The 18,345-nt window shown below is 39.4% G+C and overlaps 1 protein-coding gene across 1 annotated transcript in view; it reads left to right on the plus strand.

The window, feature by feature from the left end:
- Nucleotides 1-15,325, plus strand: part of PLPPR1 (phospholipid phosphatase related 1) — a 185,791-nt gene extending 170,466 nt beyond the window's left edge. Inside the window, exons 6-8 of the mRNA XM_056519271.1 lie at nucleotides 5,156-5,332; nucleotides 9,484-9,615; nucleotides 14,941-15,325. Of these exons, the coding sequence (XP_056375246.1) occupies nucleotides 5,156-5,332; nucleotides 9,484-9,615; nucleotides 14,941-14,973 (342 nt within the window). The 3' untranslated portion in view covers nucleotides 14,974-15,325. The remainder of the gene's footprint in view (nucleotides 1-5,155; nucleotides 5,333-9,483; nucleotides 9,616-14,940) is intronic.
- The last annotated feature ends 3,020 nt before the right edge of the window (nucleotides 15,326-18,345 follow it).

An 18,345-nucleotide genomic window follows, 5' to 3' on the forward strand; every position in this document is an offset into this window, starting at 1 on the left:
TTTTATTTACCATAAGGAGTGCAATAGCAAAAATTTGTATTAATGAGAATGTCCATTTAAGTGTAACATATATACATATGACAAATACAGGAAGAGTCAAAATCCCTCAAAAGAAAGGGGAGGGGAGAGGAAAAGAAGGAAACACACACAGAACCATTCACACCAGTCTATTTCTGTGATACATAACCAGAGATTATTACATTATTAATCTATTCCTATTCACTCCATTGTGTCCTTTGATAACTGCCTAAAATGAAATTCAAATATTCCTCCGAAATTCTTTTCACAATCTCCATCTTTGTTCGTATAACCCGATGGATAGCATTTTTTGTGCCACTAAACTCTCCATCTTATAGTTCCTATGCACAGTATTTATTAATTCAGAGATGGTGGGAACTTCATCTGATTTCCATCTCTGTGCTATCTGTATGCGAGCCACAAACAGAATATGTGTTATTGTGGATAGGTAGAGCAATCTTTACATACTTTCATCAATAAGTATGCATAGAGCACAGGAAATATTTACTAGGAAAACAGCTTTTTTCTCTATTCATTTAAGTATTGTTTAGCTCAGCACTTCAATTTTTTTGTTTAGCTCAGCACCTCAACCATCAAACTATCTCAGATTTTAGAAAAGACTCTCACAGCTGTAAAGCACTGTTGCCCTCTAGTGTTTATTAGTAGAATTACAAAATTGCACAGAATGGCCACTTTACATTAGAGACATCTGTACTTTCAAGATTAAAACTTCCCTGTATGAAAATTAGACATGTGACCCTGAAGTGCAGCATAAAGTAAAGTGAGCTATTTTTCTGTGGATGAGTTTAAGGGTGTATTCACACATACAGCATCCTGCACATATTTGATGCTCCATACTTGAAGCTGCAGATTTTATGCTGCGGATTCCAGTGTAAACTAATTGACTGAACACATCAACAAATATGCGCAGGATACCGTACATGTGACTACACCCTCAATAACTGTAAGCCGTCTCATCAGATGACACTCCCCGATGCTTTATTATTGTGCTGCCGTGCTTGTCTCTGGGAAATACAAACACGTGTGCACAATGGCCACATGAGAAGGCTCCAACCCAAACACAACTTGCAAAACAGAAAGGATATCCATCCTGGTTTGAGTTTTGAAACATAGCCTTTATTAAACCTTTCATAAAAGTATGTAGTACAGCACTTGCCACTGGGTTTAGATCCAAAATGTTTCTGACATAGACATCATAGGTCAACCATGAGTAGGGGTCAGCGAGTGTGATGTCCCACAATGGGTAATAGTTCTGGGTGGCAGATACATTCTTGTGTCTTTATATCAGAATAAGTTTTATTTATTTTATATGCATGATTTTGTATCGTTTGCCTAGTTAAGCTCACGCTGCAAGGTATTACAAGGGTTAATGCACCACACACAGACGTTACACAAAAAATGCTAGGTCCTCATTAAAGAGTACCTGTCACCAAACTAAACTTAATAATATATTATTCAATTATAAGACAATTTTCTATTTACTTGCTGTTAAAATCTTCAACATTTAGATGTTTTTAATGTGATTGAAAACATCCACTAGGCGACTCTGTTCTGTTCCCTGTGCAAGTCAAACGTGTGGCTTGCCTCTAGGTCCTGGTCCTATTAAAGGGGTACTCCAGTGAAAACCTTTTTTCTTTTAAATCAACTGGTGGCAGAAAGTTTAACATATTTGTAAATTACTTCTATTAAAAAATCTTAATCCTTCCAGTACTTATTAGCTGCTGAATGCTACAGAGGAAATTCCTTTCTTTTTGGAACACTGATGACATCACGAGCACAGTGCTCTCTGCTGACATCTCTGTCCATTTTAGCAACCATGCATAGCAGATGTATGCTAAGGGCAGCATGGTGGCTCAGTGGTTAGCACTGCTGCCTTGCAGTGCTGGGGACTTGGGTTCAAATCCCACTAAGGACAACAATAAATAAAGCGTTATTATTATTATAATAACGTCAGCAGAGAGAACTGTGGTCGTGATGTCATCAGAGAGCATTCCAAAAAGAAAAGAATTTCCTCTGTAGTATTCAGCAGCTAATAAGTACAGGAAGGATTAAGATTTTTTTAATAGAAGTAATTTACAAATATGTTTAACTTTCTGCCACCAGTTGATTTAAAAGAAAAAAGGTTTTCACCGGAGTACCCCTTTAAGTGGTCCATTTTCAGAGGCAAGGAACAAGTCAGGTTATGCTCTTCATAGGGACAAGTCATGTCCTGGGATGGACCCACCCGCTGAGTTCAGAACTCCTAATGCAAGAAAGTCACTATCCAAGTCAAATATATGTAAAGAGAAAAATAACGTAGCACACCACTTGCGGTGAAAAAAGAAGGTTGTTGTATTAAAGCAATCCAAAAAATAAAGTGACATTTCAGTCAATTAAGACCTTCCTCAGACCTATGTAGAACAACATAATATCAGTATATACAAAAAACAGTCCGCATTGCCTAATATGGTCATTATTAGAACATATAAAGAGATTGCATCACAGGGAAAGAATAGGTAGACATAGGCAGAATTACTATAGTTATCTTTGTTATAGAGAGTAACACATATGGCGATCATATTCCATAGGACATACATTGTGAATTGATGCAACGCAGCTGCAAACTTATTCTATAGTACACATTGTATACATATTATAATAGTGGACATTGCGCCAACCTGGGACATATCTCATAGTGAAAGGCAATTCAGAATATATTCAAATAGAGAAACATTGCACCAGAAATAACATATGCCGGGCAGAAAAAGTACAAATGCCTAGAAGGCGATGAATTGTCTGCTGGTTGGCATGGTGACTCACCGGATTGCTGCGGAGGAATAAGAAGTCAAGGAGCAAAATAGCGGTCAAATACCTAGTCACAGGTAAGTTGTGTCGTAGTCGCATGTGGCTGAGAAGACGTATAAATATTTTGCTATTTTGCTCCTTGACTTCTTATTCCTCCGCAGCAATCCGGTGAGTCACCATGCCAACCAGCAGACAATTCATCGCCTTCTAGGCATTTGTACTTTTTCTGCCCGGCATATGTTATTTCTGGTGCAATGTTTCTCTATTTGAATATATTCTGTATTGCCTTTCACTATGAGATATGTCCCAGGTTGGCGCAATGTCCACTATTATAATATGTATACAATGTGTACTATAGAATAAGTTTGCAGCGGCGTTGCATCAATTCACAATGTATGTCCTATGGAATATGATCGCCATATGTGTTACTCTCTATAACAAAGATTAACTATAGTAATTCTGCCTATGTCTACCTATTCTTTCCCTGTGATGCAATCTCTTTATATGTTCTAATAATGACCATGTTAGTGCAATGTGGACTGTTTTTTGTATATACTATATACTGATATTATGTTGTTCTACATAGGTCTGAGGAAGGTCTTTATTGACCGAAACAACACTTTTTTTTTTCATTGCTTTAATAAAACAACCTCCTTTTTTCTCTGCAAGTGGTGTGCTACGTTGTTTTTGGTTGTAAATGGTTTGGGACACCAATTGAGCACCCACGTTTGAACAGAGAGTGCCGTATTTTCTACAAGTCACATATATTTAGTCACTGATACATTGTAACATGCACCTATACTCTGCCCCCACTAGAACCTGTGCAGCATTTACAGCCTGAGAGTTGTGAAAAGAACTGTTACTGCTATTTAACATCAATTGTGTTGCCCTTTCTCTTTGTTTCCCTGGGTCCAGTTATCTGCACCTACACACAATAAAAAGGGAATCCCACCCACCAGCACACAACACACTGGGAAGTGCACCAAGGGTTCCAGCTATTGTATTGTGCAGCCCTTCATTGACAAACCTGTGTGCAATCTGGAGGGTTACATGGGACTGCCACACCACTCGCAACACAGTTGACATCAGAGTAGGACTACAGGTCCCAGCATACAACTTCCTGGATCGCCACATTAGTGGTAGAACAACATTGCCCAGTGGTGTCTGGGTGAGGCAATGATGTTACAGGGTCTAGTGTTATTAACCCTTGGTTTGTCGTGACACCAGGGTGAGGTTTGCTTAGTATAGAAGGCCCTGCCGCCAACTGGCCCAAAAACAGCAGGGAATAAATGGAATGTCCATAGCAGGATTTATGCGATAACTGGAACTTTTACTTAACTTCTTGAGTAAACAGTTTTTATAAATATACAGTTTCTCCTGAGGTAACTGGGATGCAGGCTCCTCACAGGCTTTGCTGGGACTAATAGTCTTGAGCTTTAAGCATGCCCACTGTGCTACTAATTATAGGATTTAAGTTGAATAGTAGTCACTAGGAATTTGTAGAAAGTGCTTGGTAACTCACGGTTTTAGTGGCTGCTGGTTCTTTAGGCTTTAGCCTAGGTACGATGAATTGAGATTTGCTGATTGTTCTTGCTTTGGATCCGGGAGTTAAGAGAGAGAATTTAGTGACTGCAGCCCCTTATATACTAGGGGGCTGGACTAATCCCATTGGTTTTCAAGCCTGGAGGTCCTGAACCCAAAGAACTCTGGGTACATCACATGACAGTATCACATGACCCCGGAAGGTCTTATACATTATACTATACAACTTTGTACATAATTGTATACATATTGACCAATATACATTATATCTTTAATGCATTATGCGAGGTGAGTAAAGGGTAAACCCTGAAGAAGAGCCCTGTGGAATGGAGGGACTTAAGACAGGGACAGGACACGGTCCTGTACCGGGACACCACACCTTTATGATAGAAGCCAAATGTAAACAGAACCTTAGAAGGTTGTCTGATCTTGCAGAAATCTAATATTATGATCTAACAGACTGTTTTATAATTAAAAATTGTTTTAGTTAAAGAGGAAACATTCTTGCTATTTTCATAGTATAAGTCAGTATACATTTCTATATGGCCCTTACTCTTATTCATTTCTGTCACCATTGCCAACAAATCACCTCATGCCATCATTTGTTTTCATCGGGTTCTGGTCTTATTGTTATGTTCTGGCTGTCTGTATAATTCTGTAAATAATGCAATTCGGGTAGATACTTTTCAATTCCAGATGTGTCATACAGACCTTGTAATTCTTTTTGAAGTCATAGTTAAAAGAAGCATAATCCTTTTGAACTAACAAGGGATCCCCTCTTCTCTTTCAGATGTACATCACGAGCACAATTAAAACGAAAAGCAGCAGACTAGCTAAACCTGTTCTCTGCCTTGGGACTCTGTGTTCTGCATTTCTAACTGGACTGAACCGTGTATCTGAATACAGAAACCACTGTGTAGATGTTATTGGTGGCTTCATTCTGGGGACTGCTGTGGCTTTATTTTTGGTAAGTGGCATCAGAACAATGTGCCATTATTGTATTGTATATGTGCCATGGACTTTAACAAACATGGTTCCAACTCTGCCCCCAGTCTTCACTTGCCCGGCTGGTGGTGTCTCTCATCATTGTGCCTCTTATTCTCATCCTGACTTTGTACCGCGCTTCCCTCCTGGTTTCAGACTTTCTGGCTTGTCCCCGGTTAACCCCCTTGTTTACTGATTTTGAAACTGACTGTATGATGCTGACTTGACCTTTCTGATATGCCTGATGCACTTAGCGAGTACAGGAACAGGAACTGTCACCCAGTTGGGGGGGGGGGGGGCACCATTAGGGAGAATCATCCAAGTAGGATGGGAAAGAGGTAGGGTCGAGACTAAAGTCTGCCCTAATCCCTACACCTAATTTGACAATATGGTATCTGTTACTATGTTTGTACCATGCAGAGTCTGCACCTGTTAGTCTGTTGTCTCCCTGCTAAATATTGCAGTGCCACCTAAAACCCTGGTGTGTTTTGCTGAAGCACTGCAATGTAGTCATTGTTAGCATTTTGGCATTTGTATGCCTAACAATAATCTTATTAGGCAGATGCACATTTATGAGAGGCACTGTTTAATCCTAAATAAGGGGGTGCAAGAGTAAGGAATTACTGGCTTTGCAAAGTGTTATGTGAGCAAATAGAAAAACAGCAGCATGGCAAGGCAGGGGTTACCCAAATCATTGAACCAATGCTGAGACTAGAGGAAAGCCTCAATCCACCTTTAGTGGACAGCTCTGCAGTAAAACAGTAAGGAATGGGTTACATTAAATGCTAACCTGCACTGCTGCTGAGATGATAGAGAAGCCTACCTTTAATGGACTGTGTAGATCCTCTGGAGGTGGAGAAAGCCTCAGCTTGTATGTACACACCCCAGGGTTGCTCTCTTTCTCTTGTCTTCTCTACTGCACATAGTGTATGCTAAGCTCAGCTCCCACTTCCTGTGTTCTGTCATGCTGTCTCTGTTACTAGAGATGGAATTCCCCGACAAGTTGTGAACAGCAGTTGGCAGAGAAGGGAGGCACCTAGTGGTAAAGCTGTTTTTCTAGGGTAAGAAGTCATGTTTGATATATTAAAGGGGTACTCCACTGGAAAACATTTTTTTTTTAATCAACTGGTGCAAGTTGGTTAAACAGATTTGTAAATTACTTCTATTTAAAAATCTTAACCCTTCCAGTACGTATCAGATGCTGTATGCTCCAGAGGAAGTATTTTTCTTTTTGAATTTCCTTTCCATCTGACCACAGTGCTCTCTGCTGACACCTCTGTCCATTTTAGGAACTGCCCAGAGTGGGAGCAAGTCCTCATAGCAAACCTATCCTGCTATGGACAGTTCCTAAAATGGACAGAGGTGTCAGCAGAGAGCACTGTGGTCAGACAGAAAGGAAATTCAAAAAGAAAATAACTTCCTGTGGAGCATAAAACAGCTGATAAGTACTGGAAGGATAAAAATGTTTTCCAGGGGAGTACCCCTTTAAGGGGTTAATAATGAACTACACGCCATTCAATGTCCTATTGCAGAAGATGAAAAACATTTCTAAAGACGTGCAAGGAAACAATGTTTTTGTTTATGAATGAGTATCTGTGCACTTATGGGAATGGAAGTACACAGGAGTATGCAGTTGGGCATTAGGGACTGCATACTGTATTTCCTAATAGGACATGTGTCACTAGGCAACAGGAAATATATACCATACCATAAGACAACAGGAAATGTGCCCTCTTTAATGCAAAGTACAATATGAACTGCTGTCTAATATTGGGAAAAGAAGAGTAAAACTCTGAACACTCGATCCGCTGAGGATTTGTTGAACAACAGTTTGGCATTACATGACTCTCTATGTAAAGATAATAAAGCCATAAGCTGGATCTGCCAGTGGAGATTGTTTTCAGAGTGAGCGATTCTTTCCAGAATGAATAGTGAGTACCAGTTAAGAGGGCCAGTCAAAGACAAACTTCCAGTTATCTGCAGAACTCTTTAGTTTTGGATGGTTAAACATTCATCTCAATAAAAATTAGACCTCCAAATAGTTAGTTGGCAGTATATTTGTACTTATTTCTGTGATGCTCAGTCTCCACTTGTTTTTTTGTCCTGCGTTTTTAGGGATAAATAAAATGCCAGAAAAACGCCTGGAAAATTGCCAGTGCACTGTACGTCATCATGCGTTTTTTCTAGGATGCTGCAGTGATGGAAAGCATTTTATTAAACGAAATGTATATATTTTATAACCAACTTTTTATTATTTTTCAATAAAGTGTGTGTTTCACTTTTTCTAAATGTTTTTCATTTTTTAGGTAGTACTACTACTCCCAGCATGGAACAGACTGTTCCATGCTGGGAGTAGTAGTACCTGTAGTAATAGACAGATCGCCCTGGATCTCAGTCCTGACACCCGATGCGATCGTCCATTAAAAAGCACAGATGCCGCTCTTTACAGCGCTCACATCTCTGCTCTGTACTCCGGCCAGTGATGTGAATAGAACATAATTCATTCCTATTTCCCACCCAGAGCTGTGATTGGCCGGATGGTTGCAGCCAATCACAGCTCTGAGAGAAATATGAATGAATGAGTGGCCGGAGTACAGTGCAGAGATGGGGAGCGCTGTATACCAGATGATATATGCTATAGACAGGACGATCGCAGCGGGTGTCAGTAGTGACATCCACTGTGATGTGTCCTTAACTCCAGGCACTACTTCTCCCAACATGGAGCACACTCTGCTCCATGCTGGGAGATGTAGTATCTGCATTGATAGACAGATTGCAGCGAGTGTAACTTCTGAAACCCGCTGCAATCTGTCTATTAATGCAGCTACTGCAGCTCCCAGCATGAGGCAGAGTGTTCTCCATGTTGGGAGTAGTATTACCTGCAGTTATGGAAAGATCACAGTGGGTATCACTCCTGACACCCTCTGTGATCCACCTGTATAATGTATAGATGCAGCGGCCGTTCTCCTATGGTCCCCTGCCCTGCCGTATATATACACATATTCCTATTTCTCACAGAGAGCTGTGATTGACTGGAACCATCTGGCCAATCACAGCTCTGCGGGAAATATGAATATGTGTATATATACGTCAGTGCAGGGGACCATAGAAGAGCGCCCGCCGCATCTATACATTATACAGGAGGATCGCAACAGGCGATCTGTCTATTAATACAGGTACTACTACTCCCATCATGGAACAGTGTGTTCCACGCTGGGAGTAGTAGTACTAACTATAAAAAATTTTAAGATAAAGAAAAAAGTGAAAAACACACACACAATAAATTTTTATAATTGTCGGCTACATGTTTATTTCCACGCACACATAAATTGATCCCTGTTTAATAAGTAATAAAATGTTTTTTATAAAAAAATATAAATTTCGTTAGATATATTTTTTTCCTTCACTTCTGTCTTTTTTTTTTTTAATGGTACCCTACGAAATTTTATTCAAAACAGGTATCTCCATCACTTTTTTGGATCGCTAAAGTCCAAAAAAGATTAAAAACCGCCTGCAAAAACGCCAAAGTTAAACCCCACATATCGTTTTTTCACTCCCGTAGACTTCTATTGGAGCAAAATGGCACAATTTTGACTAAAAACGCCGGTTTGAGCGACATACAGCGTTTTTTTCAAAACGCCAAGGAGCTGAAAAAATGCACAAAAAAAAAGTGAAAAAACGCCAAAAGGATAAAAAAAACACGAAAGTGAAAAAACTGCAAGTGGAATAAGAAATTTGCAATTTCTCATTGATTTACAGCTAACATCTGGCCACATAGTTTTTTGGCCAAAAAAACTCCATGCGGCAGAATTGGCGTTTTTCTTGGCGTTTTGCCAAAAAAAACAAGTGGAGACGTAGCCTTATACTCTCAATAGAAAAAGAGAACAACTGGAGAATACTCTTTATGACGACCTGGGTGGTACCAATATGTTTAAAAGAATCAGCTCTTAGTTGTACCAAAGTAGTCTCAAGTAGGTGTTACCTTCTAAAATGCATTATATGTGCAAAGAAAAATGTTTCTCATGAAGATGAAATATATAGTGCTTTCTGGTTGCGCCGTGAAAATGGCCCATCTGCTGGTGGTCCTGGTCTGCATATTTTATGTTATAAACATGAAAAATGTTGTCCTTGCAGGGACTATGTGTTGTACACAATTTTAAAGGAACGCATAGTGCTCCATCTAAGCCAAAGCCTGAAGACACGCGAGGAATGCCCCTAATGGCTTTCCCCAGAGTAGAGAGTCCTCTGGAGACTTTGAGTGCACAGGTATTATTTTGTTACTGTATCCAGATGTGTTTATTCTGTAATAGTCTGTTGATGCAGAATTAAAGGGGTACTCCGGTGGAAAACTTTTTTTTTTTTTTTTTTTTTTAAATCAACTGGTGCCAGAAAGTTAAAAAGATTTGTAAATTACTTCTATTAAAAAAATCTTAATCCTTCCAGTACTTATTAGCTGCTGAATACTACAGAGGAAATTATTTTCTTTTTGGAACACAGAGCTGTCTGCTGACATCACGACCACTGTGCTCTCTGCTGACATCTCTGTCCACTTTAGGAACTGTCCAGAGCAGCATATGTTTGCTATGGGGATTTTCTCCTACTCTGGACAGTTCTTAAAATGGACAGAGATGTCAACAGAGAGCACTGTGGTCATGATGTCAGCAGAGAGCTCTGTGTTCCAAAAAGAAAAGTATTTCCTCTGTAGTATTCAGCAGCTTATAAGTACTGGAAGGATTACTATTTTTTTAATAGAAGTAATTTACAAATCTGTTTAACTTTCTGGCACCAGTTGATTTAAAAAAAAAAATTTCCACCGGAGTACCCCTTTAATTCATAATAATAATATTGTTGCTTAATTGAGCAAAAATATGTTTTCTCATAGCAAATACTTTAGGGATATGTCAGTCAAAAAGGAGAAGGTGGGCACCACCATAGATGTATGTTAGTGCTTATCTGCATGTTCAAACCATAGCAAATAAAAAAGATGATCAAATGCAGAATATTGAAATTTGACAAATCTATCTTCAGTGATCCACAAACCGCACAGACAAATACCGGTTCAAACCCATTGCTAAAAAGATCTTACAACCACTCAACATACCATAATAAGTATCAATGCATGGATAGGTACATAACTCAACTATAACAGAAGTACACAACAAAACAATTGGGTCATAGTCCAATATTGGAATATCTAACAAAAAATATCTTCACACAACTGAACAAAAAAAAAAATGTGGCTTTTTACAACCTTATGCTGTGCTTTATGCTTTTACATTTTGTGCTTTACACTTTTACACATTGTGCTTAATGCATTTTACAACTTTACACTGTGTTGGTAAGATTTAGCATAAAGTAGGCGGGGTACAAAGAGGCCCAGCCTCCCACACACATTGAATTTGGAATACATGGAAAGTGTTAGTGTATCACCAAAATGCCGTGTGTAACTTTTGTATCCACTACCAACTTGTGCTACAGTTTACTTCTATGTTGCCTTAAATGTTAGTAAATCATGGTTAAAGATGTCATGTACATGTTTATTTTAATGTTTCTATGCATAGTGAATAGTTGGCTTCAAAGTTTCTGGATAGTTCCCAGTCTGACCTACTTGACTTTAACTTTGGTGGGTGCCTAAAGGCCCTAAAGGCAACATAGATAACACAACAAATCATGTTTGCAATATATTTACTCACATAATGCTTATTGTCTTATAACTATTTTTTCCACTAAACAAAAACACGTGTCTGTATTTTTCAAAAGGAGTAGCAACCATGTAAAATTGCAATGTGTGGAGAGATGTTTGACTCAATCTGTAAAAAAAGAGCCACATGGTCCCTCTAGTGGGCAAACAGAATAAACAGATAAGAAAGAATTCAGCTTGGAAAAAAAAATCCACATCACATTTTTGGTAAACATTACCTGTATATATCTGTATACAGGCAAAAAGGTATAATGCTCCACTGATGTAAGGGTACTACTACGCTTTTAAATCCCTAAAAGACATTCTATACATTTGGGAAACAGACAAATGTAACCACTGCTAGGCTATGCTTAGTCTATGAAAGTCAATGGGTAGGTTGTGGATATTCCACGTCAGTATACCTTTTTTTTTAGTTTCTATAATAGCCTTTAACCCCTATTTACATCCGTGGCCGGCTCCCGTAATGTGAAGCTTGCTCAGAAGCTGAGTGCACTTCGTATCTGCTGGGTCCCGGTTGCTATCAGCAACTAGGACCCGCAGCTAATACCGGACATTGGCGATCGGGCTGATGTCCAGTATTAACCCTTTATATGCCGCAATCAAAGTTGTTCGCAGCATCTAAAACAGGAGAATACACTGCCGGTTAGCTCAGCGGAGCTGTTCAGGACTGCCGCAGTGGCGTCCCGAACAGCTGAGAGGACAACGAGAGGTGCTTTACCGTGCTCCACGTTGTTCGATCAGCGTTTGATTGCTCCAAGCCTGAGATCCAGGCTTGAGCAATCGAGAACAGATTACACTGATCAATGCTGTGCTATAGCATAGAATTGAACAGTGTATGCAATCAAAGGATTGCAAATAACAGTCCCCTGTGGGGGCTAAAAAAAAGTGTAAAATAGTAAAAAAAAAAAAAAAAAGGGAATAAATGGGATTTGACCCCTTCCTAAATAAAAGTTTGAATCCCCCCTCTTTTCCCATTTAAATAAAAAATGTAAATAAAAATAAACATATGTGGTATCGCCGTGTGCGTAAATGTCCGAACTATAAAAATATAAGGTTAATTAAACCGCACAGTCAATGGCGTACATGTAACAAAAATTCCAAAGTCCAAAATTGCATATTTTTGGTCACTTTGTATACCCTAAAAAAATGTATAAAAAGTGATCAAAAAGTCGATCGAAACAATCATGGGGCCAATAAAAACTTCAGATCACGGTGTGAAAAAATAGTCCTCATACCACCCCATATATGGAAAAATAAAAAAGTTATAGGGGTCAGAAGAGGACAATTTAAAACATACAAATTTTGGTGCATGTAGTTATAATTTTTAAAAAGTAGTAAAATAAATAAAAACCTATATAAATTGGATATCATTGTAACCGTATGGACGTACAGAATAAAGATATGGTGTCAAAAAAGGAAAAACCTGTGGTCCTTAAGGGGTTAAAGGGAACCTGTCAGCTGTATTTGCTGGTAAAAGCTGTAGGGTATAAAACAAGCTGTACACAGTCTGGCACACCTACTTGCTCACTTTTACCTCCCAACCCCTCTCATACTGATGTAAAATGTATAATTAGCCTGGATTAGAACAATTTTACAATTCTGCATATATCTACTGTTCTCTTTTTATATTCATGGGGACAGAATACAAACCAGCCCAGAGTGGCCTCGTCCTGCTGTTTAAGGGCTCGTCCACATATGTCGGGCGTCAGTCAGTTTTTTACTCTGTTGCTTGGTAAAAAGCACTGGAGGGAAACTGATGCTAGAACTGATCCCATTCATTTGAATGGGACAGTTGATATTCCTCTGGCATCTTAATTTGGACGCCGGATGGTTGGACTTACCAGACAGCACCGGAGAGTGGAACACATCTTGCTGCATTCCCCTGTCCAGCGTTCAGAAACAATGAACACAGATGCTACCCAACTGATGACAACTGATTCATGTTATCATCAGTTGTGTCGAGATTTAGGCTGGGTTTATATTTGCAGGACGCAGGACATATGTGAACCCAGCCTTACTCAGTTCTGTCTATCCACTATTCTCCCTAACCAAAAACAAAATATGTATAGAAAAGATCTTTTGGTTTTCCACAGATGGGCACACCTGTGTAAAGAAGTTATGCAAAGATTACAAGTTAATTGCTATTAACAGGATAGGTAAGAAGTATATGATCAGTGAGGGTCTGAAAGTTTGGACCCGACTATCACAAAAAGTTGTGAAACCTAGCCTGGAGAGGGGATAACTGTGGATATAGGGGGAAATTTATCAAAATGTATAAAGGAAAAGTTGACTAGTTGCCCATAGCAACCAATCTGATTGCGTCTTTTATTGTTCAGAGACCTTTTTAAAAATGAAAGAAGCAATCTGATTGGTTGCACTGGGCAGCAGGACAACCCTAACGCTACAGAAGAGTCTCCTGCTTTGCTCTGTGTCCTGAGTTGTCTGCTCATAGCAGCAATCCGCCGCCATGAACAGACACAGAGAGAGCTGTAAGTTTTGTGTGTGCATGTTCAATGTACTCACAGACATCGCGGACACTCTTGGCTTAGCGCAGGAAGCAGAGGGAGCGACTGCGATGTCTGTAAGTAAACTGTACATGTGCGGGTGACTCGCAGCATGGCAACCAATTTCTGAGCAAAATTTTCTAAAAGAATAGATAGATCTACTCTGTTGACTCTGGATTCAGGATTTTCCACCATGCGCACAATGCAGCAAAATCCTATTGATGGGACCCGGCTGCGGGCTGCATCAGAATGGAATGGGACTAAGCAGCGGAATGGAATGGGACTGAGCAGCGGAATGGAATGGGACTAAGCAGCAGAATGGAATGGGACTAAGCAGCGGAATGGAATGGGACTAAGCAGCGGAATGGAATGGGACTAAGCAGCGGAATGGAATGGGACTGAGCAGCGGAATTTTGCATTGACATTTCACCACGTGAACATAGCCTTTTAAAAGTGTTATCCAGGATTTGAAAAGAACAACCACACCTGTCCTCAGGCTATGTCTGGTATTGCAACTTGGCTTTTTCACTTCAATGGAACTGAACTGCAATACCACACAAAACCTGAAGACAGGTGTGGTGCTGTTTTAAGAAACAAATTGTGCTGTTTTTCTAATCTTAGATAATACCTTTAAAGGGCTACTCCACCTATAGACATCTTATCCCCTATCCAAACGATAGGGGATAAGATGTACGATCACAGGGGTCCCGCCACTGGGGACCCCTGCAATCTCTACTGCAACACCCCTGTTCATGAAGATCTCTCTGTGGCTGATGACGGGCGATACAGGGGCTGGGGTACCATGATGTCATAGCCATCACATCCCCTCCCATAGGCTTGCATCGAGAGGTGGGGCGTGGCATCACGAGGGGGTTGAGCCATGACGTCATGATAACACAGCCCCTGTATCGCCTGTTATCAGCCACAGAGCGATCTTCTCTCCGTGCAGCTCATGAACGGGGGTGCTGCAGGGGAGTTCGCGAGGGTCCCCAGTGGAGGGACTCCTGCGATCAGACATCTTATCCCCTATCCTTTAGATAGATATACATTAATGCATATGTAGAAGTAAAGAATCACATCCCATCCCCTTCATCCACCTTCCCTACAGCCAACTCCGATTTTAAGCATGGAACTGCCCCTTTAATGTGAAACCTGAAAAAGGATTTTTGTAAATAAAAGTGTTTATCAAAATGGAACAATATTAGACCTGCATATGTAGCCGAACTATATATCTCTTTTGAGTCTTTTTGCTCAGTGATCTAAGACAGTTTAGCTTGTTTATCTACATTCCTATGAAAAGCCACAATAAGCTAAAATAATATATTAATGTACTTGTATTAGGAACAATAATAAACAAAATCTTTTTATCTGTATTCTATCTGACAGAATCACTCTTCATCGATGACTGAGGTCACCTGAATCCCGGAATGGACATAAAAGGAACTGTTTTTTATACCACATTAGATGGAGACCACCACGAAACACAGTTGCTCATTGTTAAACTGTGACTCAGTATTATGTTATATCTAGTTAGAAGCTGATGTTTTTGTACAATTTTGTTTACGGAAGTGATGTAGCTTGCCCTGATATTATTTTCTATTGTAGTGTCAACATTCAACATCCCATGTTTATGCCATGAGCAAGATTTTTCTCCTGTTACAGTATATGGTGCACTAAAAAAAAGACCATTCTTTTACATTGTCATTGTTCTGGATGTTTGTATACAACTTTTTTGTATTATTTTATAAGCATTAAAACTGCTGTGTAAATGAAAACGCTATCACCCACTTTCATTCTTTATTTATTTTTTATTTTTTCAAGACAGAAGAATTCTATACTTGAAGTGTGTAAAGGAGTGGACATAACTTGAATTCCTAGTAATTTGTTCTTTATACTATATAATCCATTTTACTTACAGCAATGGCTAACCACAATGGTTATTTGTACATATTGTCCCCTTTTTTAATAAGAAACTAATGACTTAAGGATTTTTGCATCCAGATTGTATCGGCCTTGAAGTCCGGAGTGACCAAACAATTCTCATGTTTACTTTGCAGTGCATTATTGGAAATGCAACATATTTGTTTTTTTTGGGGGGCTACAGCAACATACATTCCAAGAGATCGTTTAATTTAGGTTTTCCTGAAAATATTTATGGGTTAAGAGTATGGAAATCACTAATAACTGCCTAGGCTCACAATGGTGTTATACAGTTCTGTTTTTTACAGGATACAGGATGATCTCTTTTTTAGGCTTTATTTATTACCCCCATGGACTTATGTTTGGTCTGCCATTTATTTTTTCTCTGAGCAAATGACAGCATATGCAGCTATTTTGAGCTTTCATAACAAAACAAAATTCTTAAGATTTAGGTATACTGTATTTGCTGTAGAATAGTTCCTTAATATACATTTTTGGAGCAGTAGAGAGGACATTATGGTACCTTAAAGGGATACTCCGGTGGAAAACTTTTTTTTTTCAACTGGTGCAAGAAAGTTAAACAGATATTTAAATTAGTTCTGTTAAAAAATCTTAATCCTTCCAGGACTTACTAGCTGCTGAATACTACAGAGGAAATCCTTTTCTTTTTGGAACACAGTGCTCTCTGCTGAATCACAAGCACAGTGCTCTCTGCTGACATCTCTGTCCATTTTAGGAACTGACCAGAGCAGCATATGTTTGCTATGGGGATTTTCTTTAAATGGACAGAGATGTCAGCAGAGAGTACTGTGCTTGTGATATCAGCAGAGAGCTCTGTGTTCCAAAACACAAATAATTTCCTCTGTAGTATTCAGCAGCTAATAAGTACTGGAATGATTAAGATTTTTAACCCCTTAAGGACTGAGGGGTTTTCGGTTTTTCGAATTCCATCCAGTATCAGGACATGTTAACAAAATCCTGCAGGCTGCAGCTCACACAATAACCACTGTTTAGCCACACACACACACACACACACACACACACATATATAGCTTTCACATATCTTTACAGAGTATTGTAAAATCATGTTTTCGTTGTTATTCATTACACCATTAGGGTACGCTGAAATACATGTTTGTAAATGAACTGGTGAAAAAAGCTGTACAGATTTGTAAATAATTTCTATTTGAAAAGCTCAAGCCTTCCAGTACTTATCAGATTTTGTATGCTCTGAAGGAAGTTTTGTAGTCTTTTAAGTCAGACACTGTGCTTCCTTCTGCCACCTCTGGCCATGTCAGCAACTGCAAGTAATTTGAACTTTCTGTCACCAGGTGATAGGAATTTTTTTTTTTTCTGGAAAACTCCATTAAACTTAGTGCATAGTTTACAAAAAAATTAAAATAAAACAAAAGTGATACAATTTGGTACTTTAAGTACTCCATGCATGTTTTATGATCTGTAATTTATTATGCATGTTATGACAATTAAAGCAAGATACACGCAGACATACAGTATGTATGCAAAGAGATTCACGGATGTGTCGACCCCCCCCTTAAATTTTATTAAGGGAACACCAGTACTTAAAGGAGATGTCTAATACTTAAAATTAAAGAAAAACGTATCCCCTAGGATAGGGGATGTGGGATAATTTTTAGATCGAGGGGGGTCTGACTGCTGGGGCTCCCCACGATCTCCTGTACAGAGCATTGGCTCTCCCCGGGAGCAGCGCATTATGACTCTTGCCCAAAGCGGCGGCCGCCAAGCCCCCTCCATATATCTCTATAGTAGAGCTATGGTAGAAAATAGCCGGACAGCTTTTCAATAGAGATATATGGAGGAGGTGTGTCAGCGGCACTCCCGGGGAGCTCCGGAGCTCCATTCAGACAATCTAAAATGTATCTTAAGTGTGAGACATCTCCTTTAACTTTTTATCCCCTATCCACAGGATAGGGATAAGTGGCTGATAGCGTGGGGTCTGATCGGTGGAAACACGCCCCCTCCATACATCTCTATGGGAGAGCCGGAGATACACTAGTACAGAGCTTGTGTATCTCCGTCTCTCTCCCATAGACAGTGCAATAAAGGGGTGTGTTGACCACCACTGCCTCGTGCACAAGTAGAGTCGGTGTTCTGAACATAAATCTACTGTGGATAGGAGATAAGAAATTAAGTACCGGAGCTCCCCTTTAAGGACTCCAATTCCATCCAGTATCAGGACATGTTAACAAAACCCTGCAGGCTGAAGCTCACATGATAACCACTGGCTAGCCACACATAGACATATAGCTTGTACATCTCTTAACAGAGTATTGTAAAATTATGCTTTTTCCAAGTCATTACTCTGGTGATGGACATCTTGGGATATATTGCGCCATGAGGAAAGGGCATATCCATACATGTGTTCACACAATATACACATTTTTATCATTCTCAGTTTAACTTCCAATAATTGAGACTGCTCTGTTGCTATAACAAGGGTTAATGGTTTACACATTTAGAAGTGACTAAATATTCATTGTATACTAAAATATTTGTATTGACAATATTTTATTTCACTTTAATTTGATCCTTGAGCCAAAATCCTGGAAGTGGGTCTGTATGATGAGCATGCATATTATTATTCACACACACTCCCAGACATAGATTTTTGTATACAGCTTGTGTCTGGCTCATTCTGTACAGACTTATGTACATAGAGATCTCTGACCATAGCTTGTGCATAGCTGTATGTGTAAGAGTGTGTGTATAAAGAGATGAATACTCAGTATCAGGAGGTGTAGCTATAGGGGGCAGAGGTAATATTCAGGCTTGGGTGCCTAAGGGGCCCAAAAGCCACATAGCAAGATATCAGTATTAGAAGGAACATGGTAA

The sequence above is a fragment of the Hyla sarda genome, chromosome 1 (assembly GCF_029499605.1).
Source record: "Hyla sarda isolate aHylSar1 chromosome 1, aHylSar1.hap1, whole genome shotgun sequence".
Taxonomy (NCBI): Eukaryota; Metazoa; Chordata; class Amphibia; order Anura; family Hylidae; genus Hyla; species Hyla sarda.